This window comes from Pyrus communis, chromosome 9 (assembly GCF_963583255.1).
Source record: "Pyrus communis chromosome 9, drPyrComm1.1, whole genome shotgun sequence".
Classification (NCBI taxonomy): domain Eukaryota; kingdom Viridiplantae; phylum Streptophyta; class Magnoliopsida; order Rosales; family Rosaceae; genus Pyrus; species Pyrus communis.
Genome location: NC_084811.1, coordinates 8455913 through 8474632, shown reverse-complemented (window position 1 = coordinate 8474632; position 18720 = coordinate 8455913). Strand labels below are relative to the sequence as shown.

General features: G+C 37.7%; 4 protein-coding genes across 4 annotated transcripts; 2 read left to right on the top strand and 2 right to left on the bottom strand.

Moving 5' to 3' along the window:
* Positions 1-2112: 2112 nt before the first annotated feature.
* LOC137744332 (uncharacterized) lies at positions 2113-3167 on the bottom strand. Its single transcript, XM_068484171.1, has one exon. The coding sequence runs from the start codon at positions 2941-2943 to the stop codon at positions 2113-2115; it is 831 nt and encodes a 276-aa protein (XP_068340272.1). The 5' UTR covers positions 2944-3167.
* A 1652-nt stretch (positions 3168-4819) lies between these two features.
* Positions 4820-5881, top strand: LOC137744331 (uncharacterized). The gene has a single exon (XM_068484170.1). The coding sequence runs from the start codon at positions 4820-4822 to the stop codon at positions 5879-5881; it is 1062 nt and encodes a 353-aa protein (XP_068340271.1).
* A 5081-nt stretch (positions 5882-10962) lies between these two features.
* Positions 10963-11769, top strand: LOC137744330 (uncharacterized). Its single transcript, XM_068484169.1, has one exon. It carries the CDS (start codon positions 10963-10965, stop codon positions 11767-11769), a length of 807 nt encoding a protein of 268 aa, XP_068340270.1.
* Positions 11770-15381: 3612 nt separating this feature from the next.
* LOC137744126 (probable protein phosphatase 2C 4) lies at positions 15382-17855 on the bottom strand. Its single transcript, XM_068483989.1, has 4 exons — positions 16257-17855; positions 16051-16164; positions 15593-15857; positions 15382-15497 (listed from the first exon to the last, which is right to left on the bottom strand). Exons 1-4 carry the CDS (start codon positions 17853-17855, stop codon positions 15382-15384), a joined length of 2094 nt encoding a protein of 697 aa, XP_068340090.1.
* Positions 17856-18720: the final 865 nt, after the last annotated feature.

Here is an 18720-nt window from a genome sequence, read left to right as displayed (position 1 = left end):
CTTTTCAAAATCACGGGTTCAAAACAGCAGAAAATAGTAGGAGCTCTACAAATGCTTCTCAAAAAGCATTTTTTTCATTGGAGGCAGGTGAACGATACCAATTTGTGAAAGGGTTTTGAAGAGTTTGGGCATCCAACTCTTTATTTTGATCTAACTTTAGAAACACAAACCGGTGCAATATGCGATCTCCATGCTTCACACAATTCCTCAGGGAAACTAGTCTGATCTTGTCCAAAATGTCTTTCCCATGTGACAAAATTGTGTTATCATCAACACCCTTCTCACCTCAAAATTTGTCCGGAAATATCGTTCCTGATGAAAACCCTCAGTATCCTCAAGCACATACGGTCTTGATCATGAGCGTTTTCATTGTTACGATACGCCTTACATCATTTCAAATTCGCCGAGTGCCGATGGCATCATTTTCTCAAATGGGAAAGACATTTGGGAAAAGATCCACACTGGGAGAGAGGACTATATGCATAGAGTAGAAAGGCTAATAGAAAATTGCAGACGGATATTGAGAAGAAAGTACACTGGCTAGATTTTATAGTAGAAACAACATGTTGCTTAGACGTAACGTATATTGAGCAAAAAATGATATGTACGGGAAAATAATAAAATGAGATTTCTTTTTTTTTTTTTTGGGGCAAAATTTGAGATTTCATATGGTTACCAATTATAAAAAATAACAAAAATGTTTGACATCTCACTCTTAATTTATTTTCTTTTTCAAATTGGATTATCTACATAATGTGCGTCCGCATCCAATGTCCCAAATCCAATCAGATAATTTTTTTTCAGTCATCCAAATGTATGGAATAAATCGACAGTATGAATACTAAGTAACATATTCATGATTTTAAAAATTAAATTATATTTAATTTTCAGATAATTTATTTCTCATGATTTTTTAGTATTTTTGTGGTGGTTTGAATTACAAAACTGTTTCTTCTGTTCAATGCTTATTTTGTAGGACCTTTTGTAAATTTATTAGGAACTTACTACTTTTTCATAGGAACTTTTCTGAGTTACTAAGCCTTATAATGAGATTGTCGTAATAATGTTGTTCAATTTTGTCTTTGGCGAAAATCGAACCTAAGACCTCTCACTTACAAATGAAGAAGAATATTACTAAATCGTAATACTAAGTGGCTGAAGGCATACCATGTTGAATGTACATTTCATTCTAGTGATCCACCTTCTTCCACGGTTTCGCGTTATGCGTGCATCTGCATATCTACAGAAGACTCCAAGGGGGAACATATAGAATCTCTCAAACCCTCTCCCATTGTACCGAATACCGTTTGCTATCTCATCAATGTCTCTCCATATATAACTCATATCCAATTATTATTTTTTTATATACAGTCATATCTCAAACTTAGGATAATGCACCGTATATCATATTATAATTTGAACAAACAATGGTGATAAAATAAACAAAGGGCACGAATGGATTGACACCTTATATATCCATGAAAAGGCGAAACCTATTTTTTAGTGTCTTCTTAAGTATATATATACAACGAAACGGGAGGGTGATTAGACTAGGCGACATAATAGATCAGCTATTAACTATGTATTGAACTCAAAGTTCATATAAAAATACGTCATCATTATCTATGTGAGATAAATCGGACAAATTTCTTTAATGAATATGATCAACAACTTGCAGAAATGTTATACAATTTTCACCAGCCAGCAATTTATATACCTTCAACATTCGTGCTTTAAACTTTGAAATTACTGCAATGTTTATTTTGTATTATTTTTATGGGGTTTTAATAACTTTTTATTGTAGTTTATTTATGCAATTTTCACAAACATGAACAACGAGTATACCGAAAAGTAACAAAAGGATGGAGAAAGAATTGACGACTAACTGGTGCGGGTTCGATCCTCACCGATTCTTCTCTTTCTAACAACTAATTATTTAACCCACTAACGCTATCGCTGCACACAAAAGGGGATGGAGAAAGAATTTACAAAGAGCAGATATATTTTTTGTTAGAAGGAGCATATTGCTTTTGGATCTGAATTCATATACAAGTATGTTTGTCTAGTCTGTACAAAATTGGATCCTACTGAATGGCAAGATATTTTTTATGCCTAAAGGTTGAATATGTTGAGAAGAGCGACTCTGGCTTTGATTAAACGCCTAAATAGTCCCTCGATTCCTTCTTCGATATCTTGAATTTTTGCCTCCAATTCTTGAAGCAAACATTGAACATTCTCGAGTTCGAGTGCGTAATCAAATTTCCTTGACTTGTCACTAATAAGAGAGTTCAATGCATCATCCACCTTCTCAAGTTCATTTGTACCCACAACTTCCTCGCAAGCTACTCTTTTGGGCTGCACCAGCTTGGAGAACCAATGGTTGGGCTTTGATTTCAATACAGCAATAAATGACAACAAGGATTCAAACACAGCTATGGAGACTGCATTTGATTCTTTCAACATGTTGACCGTTGCTGGAGTAATCTCGTTGTTTTTGTCTGTGGACCTGCTTTCCTTGACCTTCAAGGCCTTGTTCATTGCCTTCTTGACATCCTTTCTAGAGGCAAGGTATTTCTTAACCTCAGTCATGAAGCTCATGTCCTCTCCTCGTCTTCTGCGCATAATCGACTGAAGTTCATGTGTGCGTTCTTTTGTTTGCGACAAGGCATCCTTAATGATTCCACACACATCCAAGAGCCTCAAAGATCCATCTAGCAGTTCATTAATCCATTTGTCTCCACACTCCTGGGCCAATGCTTGCTGACAGAGTGGCAAAAGAAGAAACCTTTTGACGCACTCGAGCAAATCTTGAAGCCCATTAAGTCTGTGGCTTATGGATGATGATGGTGAAGCCTTTAATCTGCTTAACTGCTCATTGAATTCTGTAACGAAAGGGTGCGATTGTGAAGGCAAGCTGTTTGAGCGAGAGTGGTGGGCAGCCATTTTGTTATGCTGGAAAAGACAAGGCCTTTTACTTTGGAAGTTTAATGTTCAATTGGGGCTTCAGTTTGCTTTCCTTACCTTTGGCATCTGCTCAATATATATTACAAACTTTAGAAGACAAGCAACGCGTCCTATCCACAGCTGACCTGACTGAGTAGCAATGTGATTTCGATCTGGATCCAAAAACTATATGAGTGACGTTTATCGATGTCTCCCCACCACGAGATCAGCAACCTATCACCAACTATACTTGTCCACCGCTTATTTTGTGGATCGCTCTGCAATATAAAATGTGGAAGAACAGATTAAACAAATGGGTGGTGAGTTGGAGATTTGGTTCTAGGGAAACACAGCAAGGACATAACTGAGGTATAATAAGGAAGAGATTCTTCATGTCTCCTACTATGATATTTGAGTAGTCAGTCATCATCCTGTTGTATATATGAAGCAGATGCCATGCAACGATCGTAAATCACTAGCTAGACTGAATTGTACATTCAACTGCAAAACCTTTTCTTCTCCAAATAGAAAAAAATGGCTGCAATGAAACCGAGTTGCCATGCGCGCTCAAACAACTTTCCCTCTGCAAAACACGCTTTGGTTTCACAGTTTGATGAGCAGTTGTGTAGACTGATAGGACTTTTGAAACCGCCTCTTCGTCATCCACATCAATAAGCCAGAAACAAAATGGCCTTAAGGGTTTGGATAACTGAGACATGGCATAGCCGAGGATATCTTGATCCAAACAAAAGAATGCACAACAGAGATTTATTAATCATCCATAGAATACAAGGAGGCAAAATTGAGATTGGAAGTGAGACTAAAAAATTCTTGACAATGAAGAAGGTGATGAAAAAGGCAATAAACCACGAAGCCTTAGGAAATTTGAAATTTGAAGGTTGTTTCTCCCTTAAACAAAGAGCATGAATATGTGGCTATGTTTAGCGTCTTGAAAGAGGTGGAAGCAGTTACTCAGACAGTTTTCAAATCCACTTTCTCTTTTATCTCAGGTCCGAAGACACAATCAAAGCCGAGGGGATGGTCAGCATGCAAAGAAGAAGAAACGAATGCAAATGAATTTGAAAATTGTCTCACACTCATTTGTTTATCATAAGACAAAAGAATCTGATAAATTTATTGACAATGCACAAAACCTACTGAAAATTTTGGAATCCTGCATACAAGATCTAGAAGACTTACACGAACACCTTTCACGGCAATTGATCAAAACCAGAATTTTCTTCTCAACATCTTGCTAGATTAGAAAATTTGATTAGTACCGGATTGGTCATCCAAAGGTCTTTAGGCTCACACTTGTACATGTATTATATACTTTTGTATATTTTCTTCACAATTTACTTCAGATACAATATTTTTTTCATACATCAAGTTTTCAGAAGAATTCAAATGGATGTCAAACCTAACCCTATCTCTACTTATCTCCAGGAGAATATTAGAAAACGAATTAAAATAACAAATCTATTGGGACTAAATTTTTAATGATCGATGCTTGCATGGCAGACTCCGATTATTGTGCTAGTTTTCGTTCTGCTTAGGGAACACTCTGATTCATCGAGTCTGCGACATAACATTATTTTACAATATGCCAGCATAATGCATGGTCATAAATAATAGCTATTGCAGACTTGCCTGCTCATCCTCTTGCAACCATGAAAATAAGATGAATATTGTAATCATATACATTGATCAGAATATTATAATTTGTTGCCGCTGAGAAGGATGGTGCAAATGCATGGTTTTTGCCTCTCCACGTGTTCGTAGACACATGGACAACGCTAATAGTGCAATGGCATGTATTTTAATTTGTAATTATTCAATTATTGTTCAATTTTAATAGTGTAATCTGAGGTTAAATATGAAGTATGATTCAGCTCATGAGTTGGTATGCTGGTGTGGGGAGAGACATTGCTTAGACATTGCCCGGGGAACAGCATATAGATCCAAATCGAAATCATGTTACGTCTCGCTGGTGATTGAGGTGGATGAGATTCCATGTCCCCTTCCCTCAACCAACACTATATATCAAGCGGATGCAGATGGAAAGGAACACATCAATCTCAATTGTTCATTAACCAAAACTTTCTTTGTTCTCACAACAAACAAAGAAGAAATGGCTTTCCACACTCGATCTAACAGCTTCCCCTCTAGGACACACCCCATCATTCAAGAAATTGACGAACATTTGTGTAGATTGAGGTCTTCCGAGAACACCTCCACATCATCCTCATCAATCAGCCACAAACTAAGAGGCCTCCAAGACTTGCATGATAGTGTGGAGAAGTTGCTTCAGTTGCCCCTCACCCAACAAGCCTTGGCACAAGAGCAGAACGAGAAATGCGCTAATGAACTTTTAGATGGCTCTCTCAAACTATTAGATATTTGTGGCACTATCAAGGATGCCCTGTCACAAACCAAGGAATGTGTTCAGGATCTTCAATCGATCATAAGAAGGCGAGGAGGTGAATCTGGAGCACTCACAGGTGAGGTCAGGAAATACTTGAGCTCCAGGAAGATGGTGAAAAAGGCAATCCAAAAGGCGATGAAGAATCTCAAGGGTTCATCCCTCAACAAGGACAATAAGGCCATTGCCATTGTTAGCAAGTTGAGAGATGTCGAGGCGATCACTTTCACATCTTTTGAATCACTGTTGTCCTTCATCGCAGGGCCAAAATCCCAGCCACGAAGCTGGTCATTGGTCCCAAAAATGATGCAGTCAAAAAAAGTTGCATGTGAGGAAGAAACAGAAGCCAATGAATTTGCTATAGTGGATGCTGCACTACACCGAAGTGCAGATAACTCGCAGAGCCAGCTTGAGAAGCTGGAGTCATGCATTCAAGATCAGGAAGAAGGACTTGAGTGCCTATTTAGGCAACTCATCAAAACAAGAGTCTCCCTCCTCAACATCTTGAATCACTAGATGTTTAGGTTTTTTCGATTTTGTACCTGAAAAACATACATACTTGTATACAATCAAAATATACAAAATGATATACTCTTCCGCTCAAATTTCCACTTCTCCTTTTGCCTATCTCAATAGTTCTCTTTTCATAATATCCATTCGAAATTAGTGCAAAAAAGAACTTTTTTGTTCAATTACAAGATAAAAAGAATTAACTGAGAGGTAACTAATTTCACAGGAGTTACGAAAATGAATGATTGAGGGCACTTGGGATTCCACATTATCTCACGGAGGATAATAATTAACAGGTAATGGTTTAGAAATATTTATTTGGAAAATCTTCAAAATACATTTAAGTACTTAACTCATAAGCACCGTCTTGGTTAGGTTAATCTGGATTCACCGCCTCAATTTTGGATTACTTTCCTAGTGGTGCATTACTTTCTGGAAAGTAAACCTAGGTCGGCTTCAAGGAGATACATAAGAAGCATTGAAGGAGCTGAAGAACAAGGGACACTCAAATTATTCAACAACCATACTGCAAGCTTTCAAACAAAAGCTCTGCCTTTACTTGTTTCATCCCTTTTGCCTTACCAAAAGATCACTTAAAACCAAGACCTTAGAACTCTAGGATTATCTCCTTAGACGCTAAGAACAATTAGAATTTGCTTTGCTACCATCCTTTGCGTAGTATCGATTTACCAACCTTAAGATAAGTTAGTCTCTTTGGTTGAAACTCTTTACAAGGAAGCATCTTTAACCCAATCTGACTCCTTTGAAACCAATCTGATAAGAGTTTTATCGATTGTTTTAAGTTCATTTGTATATGTACTTTACTTGTTTTGTGATATTCAATATTATTAATATCAATTTCAGTTTCATACTTACTACTTTTAATTCGTAGTCTCTATACTTTTTTGTTGTGAATGACTAAAGTTGTGTGCTTAATGGTCTTCTTCTTACTTTGCTTGTTTGCTCACTTCCCTTGAGGATTTCGACATATATATATAGTAGTGATAGTTCTTAGACAAGTTTGTGCTGTTACTATGTTTCTATTGCTTTAATTCCAGATTCTCACGCTTGCAATCCTAGTAACTTTCTTTTTCTCGTCCCAATTGTATGATTTTATCCTTGATGTACTCTGTCATAATAATTGTTTTTCTGTGTCTCTGGTGATGGGGAACCAAATGTTTTAATCTGCATTTGCCTGTGAGGAAGATGCCTAACTTTACAAGGGAAATATTGGAGTATCTGTTGATTGAATTCCTTGTGGCTATATTTCACCAAAAAAGTGAACCTCAACGTGCCACGTCATCAAATTTAACGAATCTGTTACGGGCTTGGAGGTCGAGGGTGAAGGGACACAAGAATTGAATTTTAAGGGGTAATTAAGTCATCTCAAAATGACTTTTAAATAGCAAATTGGTATTTAGAACGCTTCTAGGCAAGCATAGCGGTAGGTATTTTGATCTCGCGGAAAGTGAATATCACATGTGCCACGTCATCAAATTTAATAGATTTTAGGATTTGACGTGGTTGGAAAGTGTAATGCAAACATGATCAAAAAACATAATTGTAGTTAAAAAAGCCAACGAATCGGGGATAACATTCTCTCCCTTGGGAGACTTTCTCTCTGCTTGAGGGTGTTTCTCACTGTTTGTGTGAGTGATTACAATTTCCTTCAATTCCAGCGGCAGCGACCTTAGTTTCAACCGGGGTCGGTGGTCGTTCTCTCCTTTCTCTATTAGAGAAATGATACAAATGATGGTACAATTACGTAGTAAGTGTAGCATTACTATGCAATTTTAACAAACATGAACCATGAGTATACTGAAAAAAAAAGGATAGAGAAAGAACTGACGACTAACTAGTGCGGGTTTGATCCCCACCGATTCTCCACCCTCTAACAACTAACTATTTAACCCACTAACGCTATCACTGTACACAAAAGGGATGGAGAAAGAATTGAAAAAGAGCATTTATATTTTGTGTTGCTTTTGGATCTGAATTCATATACGAGTATGTTTAATCTCTACACAATTGGATCCTACTGTACTACACCATATTTTTCATGCCTAATGGTTGAATATGTTGAGAAGAGAGACTCTGGTTTTGATTAAATGCCTAAATAGTCCCTTGATTCCTTCTTCGATATATCTTGAATTTTTGCCTCCAATTCTTCGAGCAAACATTGAACTTTCTCGAGTTCATTTGTATCCGCAACTTCCTTGCAAGCTACTATTTTAGGCTGCACCAGCTTGGAGAACCAATGGCTTGACTTTGATTTCGATCCAGCAATAGACGACAAGAAAGATTCGAACTCAGCTACAGAAACTGCATCTGATTCTTTTAACATGTTGACAGCTACTGGGATATTCTCGTTGCTTTTGTCTCTGGTTTTGCTTTCCAGAGGCAAGGTATTTCCTAACCACAGCCATGAAGCTCATGTCATCTCCTCGTCTTCCATGCATAATCGACTGAAGTTCATGTTTGCGTTCTTTTGTTTGCGACAAGGCATCCTTAATGATTCTACACACATCCAAGAGCCCCAAAAGATGCATCTAGCAGTTCATTAATCTATTTGTCTCCACAATCCTGGGCCAAGCCTTGTTGAGAATGTGGCAAAACAAGAAACCTTTCGACGCACTTGTGCAAATCTTGAAGCCCACTGAGTCTATGGCTTATGGATGATGATGGTGAAGCCTTTAATCTGCATAACTGCTCATTGAATTCTGTAACGAAAGGGAGTGATCATGAAGACAGCGTGAGCAAGTGTGGTAGGCAGCCATTTTGTTATGTAGGAAAAGACAAGGCCTTTAATTTGAAGTTTAACGTTCAATGGGGGCTTTGAGTTCGCTTTCCTTACCTTCGGCTCTACTCAATATATATTACAAAGTTTAGGAGACGGGCAAGGCGTCCTGTCTATAGCTGACCCGACTGAGTAGCAACGTGATTTCGATCTGGATCCTAAAACTATATGACCGATGTTTATGCGATGTCTCCCCATCACCAGATCAGCAACCATACTTGTCCACCGCATATTTTGTGGATCACTCTGCGATATAAAATGTGGAACAACTGATTAAACAAATGGGTGGTGGGTTGGAGAATTGGTTGTAGGGAAACACAGCAAGGACATAACTGAGATCTAATAAGGAAGAGATTCTTCCTGTCTCCTACTATCCACATGATATTTGAATAGTCAGTCATCATCCTCTTTTATATATTAAGCAGATGCTATGCAACAAAGGTAATCACTAGACTGAATTGTACATTCAACAAGAAAAAATGGCTGCGATGAAACCAAGTGGCCATGCGCGCTCAAATAGCTTTCCCTCTACAAAACACGCTTTGGTTTCACAGTTTGATGAGCAGTTGTAGAGACTGATAGGACTTTTGAAACCGCCTCTTCGTCGTCCACATAAATAAGCCAGAAACTAAATGGCCTTAAGGATTTCGATAACTGAGACATGGCATACCCAAGGATACCTTGATCCAAACAAAAGAATGCACAACAAAAATTTTATTGATCATTTGTAGAAGACGAGGAGGCAAAATTCGGTTTCACAGTTTGATGAGCAGTTGTAGAGACTGATAGGACTTTTGAAACCGCCTCTTCGTCGTCCACATAAATAAGCCAGAAACTAAATGGCCTTAAGGATTTCGATAACTGAGACATGGCATACCCAAGGATACCTTGATCCAAACAAAAGAATGCACAACAAAAATTTTATTGATCATTTGTAGAAGACGAGGAGGCAAAATTCAGATCGCAAGTGAGACTAAAAAATTCTTGACAATCAAGAAGGTGATGGAAAAAGGCGATAAACCATGAGGCCTTAGGAAATTTGAAAATTTGAAGGGTGTTTCTCCCTTCAATAAACTGCATAATATGTGGCTATGTTTAGCGTGTTGAAGGAGGTGGAAGCAGTTACTCAGACGGTGTTTGAATCCACTTTTTGTTTTATCTCAGGTTCGAAGACACAATCAAAGCCGACGAGATGGTCAGCATGCAAAGAAGAAGAAACAGATGCAAATGAATTTGAAAATGTCTCATACTCATTTGTTTGTCTCCAAGAATCTGATAAAATTACTGAGAATGGACAACACCAACTGAAAAATTTGGAGTCCTGCATACAAGATCTAGAATATTTAAACAAACACCTTTTGCAGCATTTGATCAAAACCAGAGCTTCCTTCTCAACATGTTGACGAGATAATAAAATTCGATTGGTACCAGATTGGTCATCCATAATTCTTTAGGCTCACACTTGTACATGTATTGTACACGTTTCAGATTTTCTCCACAATTTGCTCCAGATACAATATTTTTCACACATCAAGTTTTCAGAAAATTCAAATGGATGTCAAACCTAACCCTATCTCTACTTATCTCCAGGAGAATATTAGAAAAAGAATTAAAATAAACAAATCTATTAGGACTAAATTTTTAATGATGCTCGCATGGCAGACTCCGATTATTGTGCTGGTTTTCGTTCTGCTTAGGGGACACTCCGATTCATCGAGTCTGCGACATAACATTATTTTACCATATGCAAGCACAATGCATGGTTATAAATTAATCGATATTGCAGATCTAGCCTGCTCCTTCTCCTGCAACCATGAAAAGAATATGAATATGGTAACCACATATATTAATCAGAATACTATAGTTTGTAGCCGATGAGAAGGATGGTGCAGATGCATAGTTTTTGTCTCTCAATGTATTCGCAGACACAGGATCAATGCTAATTGTGCGATGGCATGCATTTTTTAATTTGTAATTATTGAATGATTGTTCGATTTTAATAGCATACTCTTGGATTAAATATGAAAAATGAATCTGCTCATGAGTTGGTATGCTAGTGTGGGGAGATGCATCGCTTGGACATTGCCTGGGGAACAGCATATAGATCCAAATCGAAATCATGTTACGTATGGCTGGTGACTGAAGCGGATGAGATTCCATGTCCCCTTCCCTCAACTAACACTATATATTAAGCAGATGCAAATGGAAAGGAACACATCAATCTTAGTTGTTCATTAACCAAAACTTTCAAGGTCTTCTATTCTCTCTTCTCACAACAAACAAAGAAGAAATGGCTTTCCACACTCGATCTAAAAGCTTCCCCTCTAGGCCACACCCCATCATTCAGGAAATTGATGAACATTTGTGTAGATTGAGGTCTTCTGAGGACACCTCCACATCATCATCATCAATCACCCACAAACTAAGCGGCCTCCAAGACTTGCATGATTGCGTCGAGAAGTTGCTTCAGTTGCCCCTCACCCAACAAGCCTTGGCACAGGAGCAGAATGAGAAATGCGCTAATGAACTTTTAGATGGCTCTCTCAGACTATTAGATATTTGTGGCACTATCAAGGATGCCCTGTCACAAACCAAGGAATGCGTACAGAATCTTCAATCGATCATAAGAAGGCGAGGAGGTGAATCTGGAGCACTCACAATTGAGGTCAGGAAATACTTGAGCACCAGGAAGATGGTGAAAAAGGCTATCCAAAAGGCGATGAAGAATCTCAAAGGCTCTTCCCTCAACAAGGACAATGAGACCGTTGCCATTATTAGCAAGTTGAGAGATGCCAAGGCAATCACTCTCACATCTTTTGAATCACTATTGTCTTTCATGGCAGGGCCAAAATCCCAGCCACGAAGCTGGTCATTGGTCTCGAAGATGATGCAGTCAAGAAAAGTTGCCTGTGAGGAAGAAACAGAAGCTAATGAATTTGCTATAGTGGATGCTGCACTACACCGAAGTGCAGATAACGCGCAGAGCCAGCTTGAGAAGCTGGAGTCATGCATTCAAGATCAGGAAGAAAGGCTTGAGTGCCTATTTAGGCAACTCATCAAAACAAGAGTCTCCCTCCTCAACATCCTGAATCACTAGATGTTCAGGTTTTTTCGATTTTGTACATGAAAAACATATACTTGTATACAATCAAAATATAGAAAATGATATATACTCTTCGTCTCAAATTTCCACTCTCCTTTTGCTTACTTCAATTGCTCTCCTCTTTTCATATTATCCATCGAAATTATGGGCAGAAAAGAACTTTGCTGTTCAATTACAAGATAAATTGAATTCAGTGAGAGATAATTTCACAGGAGTCATTGTCTCGCGGAGGATAACCAATAACTAACAGGTAAAGGTTTAGAAATATTTATTTTGAAATTCTTCAAAATACATTTAAGTACTTAACTCATAAGCAAAATCTCTAATCATAACAAAAGTTTTCACACAACAAAATAGATGAACTTGCCAATTTCTGAACATTTCCAAGGAAATAGTAAACACAAATTAGAGTAGATAAATTAATGGCACTGATTAATGATGCTAACATGTACGTTTACACTAAACACAGTGTACGGCCCAGATTTTTTGCATTTTGGAGGGAAGGAGATCTTTGAATTAGCAAAACCATCATCTTGTTTAGGCTAATCTAGATTCACCGCCCAAGATACATAAGAAGCATTGAAGGAGGATGTGAAAAGCAAAGGACATGAAAAACTTATGGTCGGTGATTGTAATTGCAATGACTGTGCACTCTCGTAAATAAAGATTATTTTGTTGGAAAAAAAATTTCTGACACAATTGTTTAAAAAACATATGTCGTCGTTTGAAAAGTAAATCGACAACTATATAAGTATTTGTGACCACATTTCCATTTCGTAAATAAAACAAGTTTGCCATTTTGATCATTCATTCTTGACATAAATATAACTATTAACGACGAGTCAGGTGCTTTGAAAATGAATTAATTCCAATGATTGGTTGGAACAAAAGTATTTCGAATGGGACAATTTCCGAACTTTTTCCAGTCAGAAATAGGTATTTACGACGGCAAAATGCCTTTTTCAACGGCATTTAACCCTTGCTAATGACACTTTATTTTGTAGTAATAATCCAGCATTCTCTCATTGCAAATTTGCTCAAAAAAGAACCTATCCGTTAAGACTGTAAAACTGTAACTTCGTCTAACAAAGACAATTCACTGACAGACTATAGTAGCTTGACAAGAAAGTAGAATATAAAAGTCCAGCCCAAAAAAAAAAAAATTTAATTCAAAAAAAAAAACCTAACTGATAAAATAATTAGGTTTGTATCTCTGACTTTAGTTCTTCAAAACCAAACTATATCATTTATTTATAAACCTATCCACTGACTTGCTCAAATTCAAAGTGTTAAATTCTAATTTAATTTCACAAAAGTTTTGGTGAATTATCTTAATTCCGTGATCTGGACTATTTGAAAAGGACCAATTTAGAAGTTTGAAAATAAGCAAAGTCAGAATGCAACATAAATAATAAGAGAAAAAACGCGTAAAAGATTATTTTTTTTGTCTGTCATTCACCATCGTTTTCATCTTCACGTGTTCTGCCATTTTCATGCTATTCAAACAAACAACACCAAATGGCCCTAAGGGCGTGAATTGTGGCTCCCAATAAACGAAAAAAAATGGCGATTTCAAGTTTGATGCTTCGAGTTAATGAGTCTGCTTGATTGTGATCATGGATATAATAAAATTCTCCATAACCTCTGGACTTGAAAAAAATGGATAATCATAATTTGTCATCAGTTGTCATCTTTTCTTTTAATTAAAAAAACAACAACAATAACAAGAAAACTAAACACATGACGTCTACTTCTCGCCAGAAGATTTGTATTAATATTTTTTCTTTAAATAGACAATTGGTATACATAATTGAAAGATTTTTTTTTTATAGGAATTAGCTAAAATGATCAAAACTAAAATCTTGAAAGTGAAACCGACAAACAATCTTGTAGACCTATAATTTTTTTTTAAATTGATATTTTTTTTTATTTGACAAACGATAACGTTTTTAGTAAATCTGATTTTTAAGATTGTTTTTCTGGACACTGTCACGTCAAATTATAGAAATTAGCTTAATAGTAGGATGACGAATGAGCCAATATTGCGGTTTAATGTATTTTTTTTTATTTGTTACATTGACGTTGTCCCTCAAGGAATTTTCAAATTTGATGTGTTAAATGGAAGCTTCACTTAATCAACACTTGGTTCAACCTTCTTCATTCAATAACCACGGAACGTTATTTCACCGTATAAATATCATATTCAAAACTATTAGTATCATTTAAAACCATTTAAAAAATCATTTGACTTGGGGACGGTCTAATCATCCATATGAATTAAATAAATTGACATATAGTAATAAAAATGATACTTGTTACCATAACTATCGATTTATTCAACACAAATGAATAACTAAACGGTTTACAAATTGAATGAAATTTTCTAGAGATAAATTGAGATGGTGATAAAGAAAATAAACAATTTTGATTGTACAGTAAAATAAGGGTACATCATCATTAAAAGATGAATGCTCTGAGCCGAGTATGGTCCATTTCATTATCCAGGGATGGTACACCATTGCTATTATATGGGTGGAGGGGAATTTTATGTTTCACGTTGTTAATTTTTTAACACAAGTATCTCACAACTTATGTACTGATACATATTGTAACATCATCTGTTCTAGTAAAAAATCTCTCAACATCACATGCCATAGCATAACAGAGTTTTGAATCTCTGTCTAAAAGGGGGGAAAACCTCATATATCTTTTATATTTATACCTAACCAGAAAAGGCGGGAGATGGAAGAGAGTCATATATTCAGCCAAATACCTAACCCAATACGCTTCTTCTTTTCCAGGTCTTTGGAATAGCTCAGAAAGGTGTTGGTTATGATGTATGTACAAGTTCTAGATTTGGATTTGAACTAAACAAACATGATTAAGAATCTTAATTCACATCAACTGCTCCATCTTTCCTAATCCTAAGATTCTTACTGTGTAGGATGTTGACTTTTCGTGTCCATGAGAGGATCAACATTTTCTTCCAACTTCTTGTCCCCAACAACTCTGTTTTCTTTCCTTTGTCAGGGAATCATGAACAGAAAAAGACCGATGAAATCTATGTTGCTTTTGTTGGCTACTACTATCCCTTGTTATAAAACTCGTAACGGAATTGGATGAAATAATGAAATAAATCTCAATTGTTTAAATGATCATATTTTAAGGTGTTTGTTGATATTTGATCGATAATGTCCTTAATATTTGATTGATATGCCATTATAATTTTGTTTTCAATAGTTCAACTATTAAATGCAAGCCGAACACGAGTATTTTTTGGATTGGCAAGGGTTAGAACATAGAATTGAGTTTACAGCTCGCTCTATAGCCACTCAGACATGTTGAAGAAATCTTACTTCTTTGTTTCTCACATTGCTCTTAGAACTTGGGGGAAGCAAAAGGGATACTATTTTGTATAGACATTATGGGACCAAAACAAAGAACTCTCTTTCAAGACTTTTCTGTTCTCCACAGCATGAAATAAATGGAGGGAAAATGGGTATGCAACAAAGGGATGGGAAAAACTGTTGCAATTAAAACAATGAATGGAAAAATCGACCCAACCCTTCTGTGGATGAATTTCCTATTTGCAGCTTTCATGTTTATTTACACTGATGATCTCCATATTATTCCTTCCAACGAAATCACAATGATGGAAACATCGTCATGGTACCGTCGGCGTTCCCCTTGTGGGATATCTAGCAACTCATGGAATGCCATTCCTGCAAAACCCCAATATACAGATTAAGTTCAAGGTTTCAATAAAAGAGTTGCAGCTTTGAATTGTTGTTTGTCGAGAGAAAAACGCTTTAATCACCAGCTTTCTTTGCTGCTCGAAACAACACTTCTTCGATGAGATGCTGCGCAGGATCTCCATCGGGAAATGAAGAGATGAACAATTCTACTTCAGAGACGGCTTCTTCATTAGTGAAGTACTGGTAGAGTCCATCAGAAGACAATATTAAGAGCCGGTCTCTCGGGCTGAGTTTGTGGTGGTAGAGGGATGGATTGCAGGTGAGGTAGGGGGCAGTCCCAACATATTTGAGTCTAAACCTCTCTAGCAGTGCATCATTCCACTTTGGCTGCAACAGAACAAATAATTAAGTTATGTGACATGACGAATAGTTGCATTTCTGTGACCACAAACAGTTCTCGTACATGTGACATGTATGTCTAAATTACTTCTACTAAACCAAATGTTGCAACACTCTGACTTGCTAAGCAAGTAATGAACCAGTGTCTTGTATTCTTGTGAAGCATAAAGTCAAAATGTACCTGTTTGAGAAAGCCAGCTCCAAACGCTCGAGTGACCTTCAAATAACCTTTCACTCTGTCATTTGTTATCGCAGAAGCATCGTCTGGATGTTCTTTCTTTATTCTTTGTACTTCCTGCAACTTAAGGGACTTTAATTAGTCTCAAAATTAACCATAAAAACAGATAATTAAGCACAAAATGCACTCCAATTAGGTGATGTATTTACCTCTTTCACATGTGTGCTGTGATCCATGGTGAGCTGAAGTGCAGTCAAATATTTTAAACTGGAACTTCCATCAGCATTTGATGAATCAAATGAAGGCTCATCCTCACTAATCCGATCCAAGTTCCGCCGAACATTTTGTTCCGATTTCCGAGCTAAAACCGCCCTACTGTCCCCAACATTCAACAAGTAAACATCATTTCCCTTCATTAGCATTACCAAAACACAAGAACCCATCAAGGCCAACTCAGGATTCTCAGTCACCACCTTATCTGCAGTGTCCAAAAATGCATCCTCTGTCTTCCTCAATGCCTCCGAAAGCGCTTTAAGAACATCAGAAGGGTTAACACCCGCCACACCATTCGACACTGGACGCTTTAAACTCTGCTGTAACTTCCGATCAAGCTCTGGCCTTTCTCTATCCCATTCACACTTCCAGCTCCTCCGAGTCCCCTCCAACTTATTTTCCAACCCATTACTATGTTTTCTTATTGAATTAGCCTTTCCTTCCATTTCGCCATTTTCTAATGCATAATTCCCCCCATCGACACCGTCAGGCATCCGATTCCCCATCTGGTTTCGATCAGTTTCCTTCAAAGAAACCGAACCCACATCCGTATTCAATGAATTTAACTCGGGTTCAATTTCAATTTCGAATTTGTCATTCCAAAGCAACCCTTCGAGTTCCTCGTGCACAGCAGAGTAAAGATTGGAAAGCAAGTAATCAGGAGCATCAGGGCCATTAAACCCATCATAAATCCCCACAAAAACCCAGCTATGTTCCTCCGAAACCACCACATGAACCCGATCCTCGCCGGCTTTCCCTTGAGCCCATTGAAGATTCTGGCTTCCCATCCAGTAATGTCCACTCCCACCATCGTCATTCTCATTACTCAAACTCACACGGCTGCTCAAATTAATACTACTGCTAGTCCCATTCCCCCCCACCTTCTCCGAATCCGAATCTTTCACTGAAATGCTGCCTTTTAATGGCGAAACGCTCGATTTCTGCCCCCGAAGCATGGCACCCGAAACCGCTCTTCTGAAAATCTTCATTAAGCTCCTTATTTTTGGTTTCGTTTCAATCCCAAAAGAAATGCTTCTCGAGAATTTGTCGCACTCTTTCTCGATGGGACCCGAATACATCCCGTGATCAATCGGGCCAGACAAGTAGCCTCGCTCTATAGGACCCGACAAGAACCCTCTCTCGATCGGACCCAACCCGGAAACTCCCTGGTATGACTTCCGAGGAACCGGCATCAGAGGAATGGAGGCGAACGAGTTCGAGCTCTCGAACTTCGCCGCCCGATCGCAGCCGGCGCTGTACGGGTAGAGCTCGCAGAGAGAAGTCGAAAGCGGCGTGAATATGTTGGCGCTGACGGAGGCGCCGGAGATTGACCGGAATGTCGTCGTTGGCGGGTTCGGCTCTTCGGACGAGACTTTGGACGACGTCGTATCGGAGGAGTCGGGCCGGAAGTAGCAGAAGGAATGGCCTAGGCCCTCGTCGAGCGGGTCCGACGAAACGACGGAGTTGTCGTGTCGCTGGGAGATTTCTCCGGCGGTGCAGAAACAACGGCCGGCTTTTACGACTGCGTTACCCATTCGAGATGAGACAAAAAGCAGAAAGAACAGAAAGAAGAATGAATGAAATGAATTGGGTTTTTGATGATTTGATTACTTGCAGGGTTTAAATTTAACTGTTCATGGTTAGAACTCAACTAACAGCTCGAACAGAGGAGGGAATGAGGGAAGTCGCAAATAAATGTCTTTTGTTTAGAGAGAGAGAGAGAGAGAGAGAGAGAGAGAGGAGGAGGAGGGGGGAAAGGGTTGACCTTCTGAAGGTGGTGGGCTTTCAGTTTATTTGTTTACTTTTTTTCTTCTTCTTCCTCTGAAATGGTGTTTAAATAGATAAAATAGGTTTTGTTGTTTTAAATATTTATAGAGGGAGTTGACTCTGAGTTGGGGAGTTGTGTCCTTTAAGTTAAACTGTGGGATTTTGAGTTTTTTTTTTTTTTTTTAAAGTAATAAATTTATTGATTTTCTAAAGTCAACAAGCCGATAACCAGACGTTCGTAATTCATGCAAGCGGTTGTTGAGTTTCTGCATCATTTTGCACAATCAGGTAAAGATGTATAACATGCACGAATGACTTTGTAATCTAAAACTTAAAACAAGGAAAACTTCAGAGATATCACATGCATTGTTCAGCCGTTATGCAATTAATGCTTAAACAATTTTTTTTTAAAACTAATCAGTTGAAGTTCATGCCATTTAACACTTCAATACCTCTATTCACTGTCGTTCACGTTTTCGTCAAATAATAGTCATGTGACAAGCGTGAAAGCCATTTTTAAAAAGTATTCCCTTCAATTTACACTAGTAAACCCTTTTAAAATTAATTTTCATCATTTTCTTAAAGGCCCTAAATCCCTATTTTCTCTTAACAACTCTTATTGTATGATTGCTT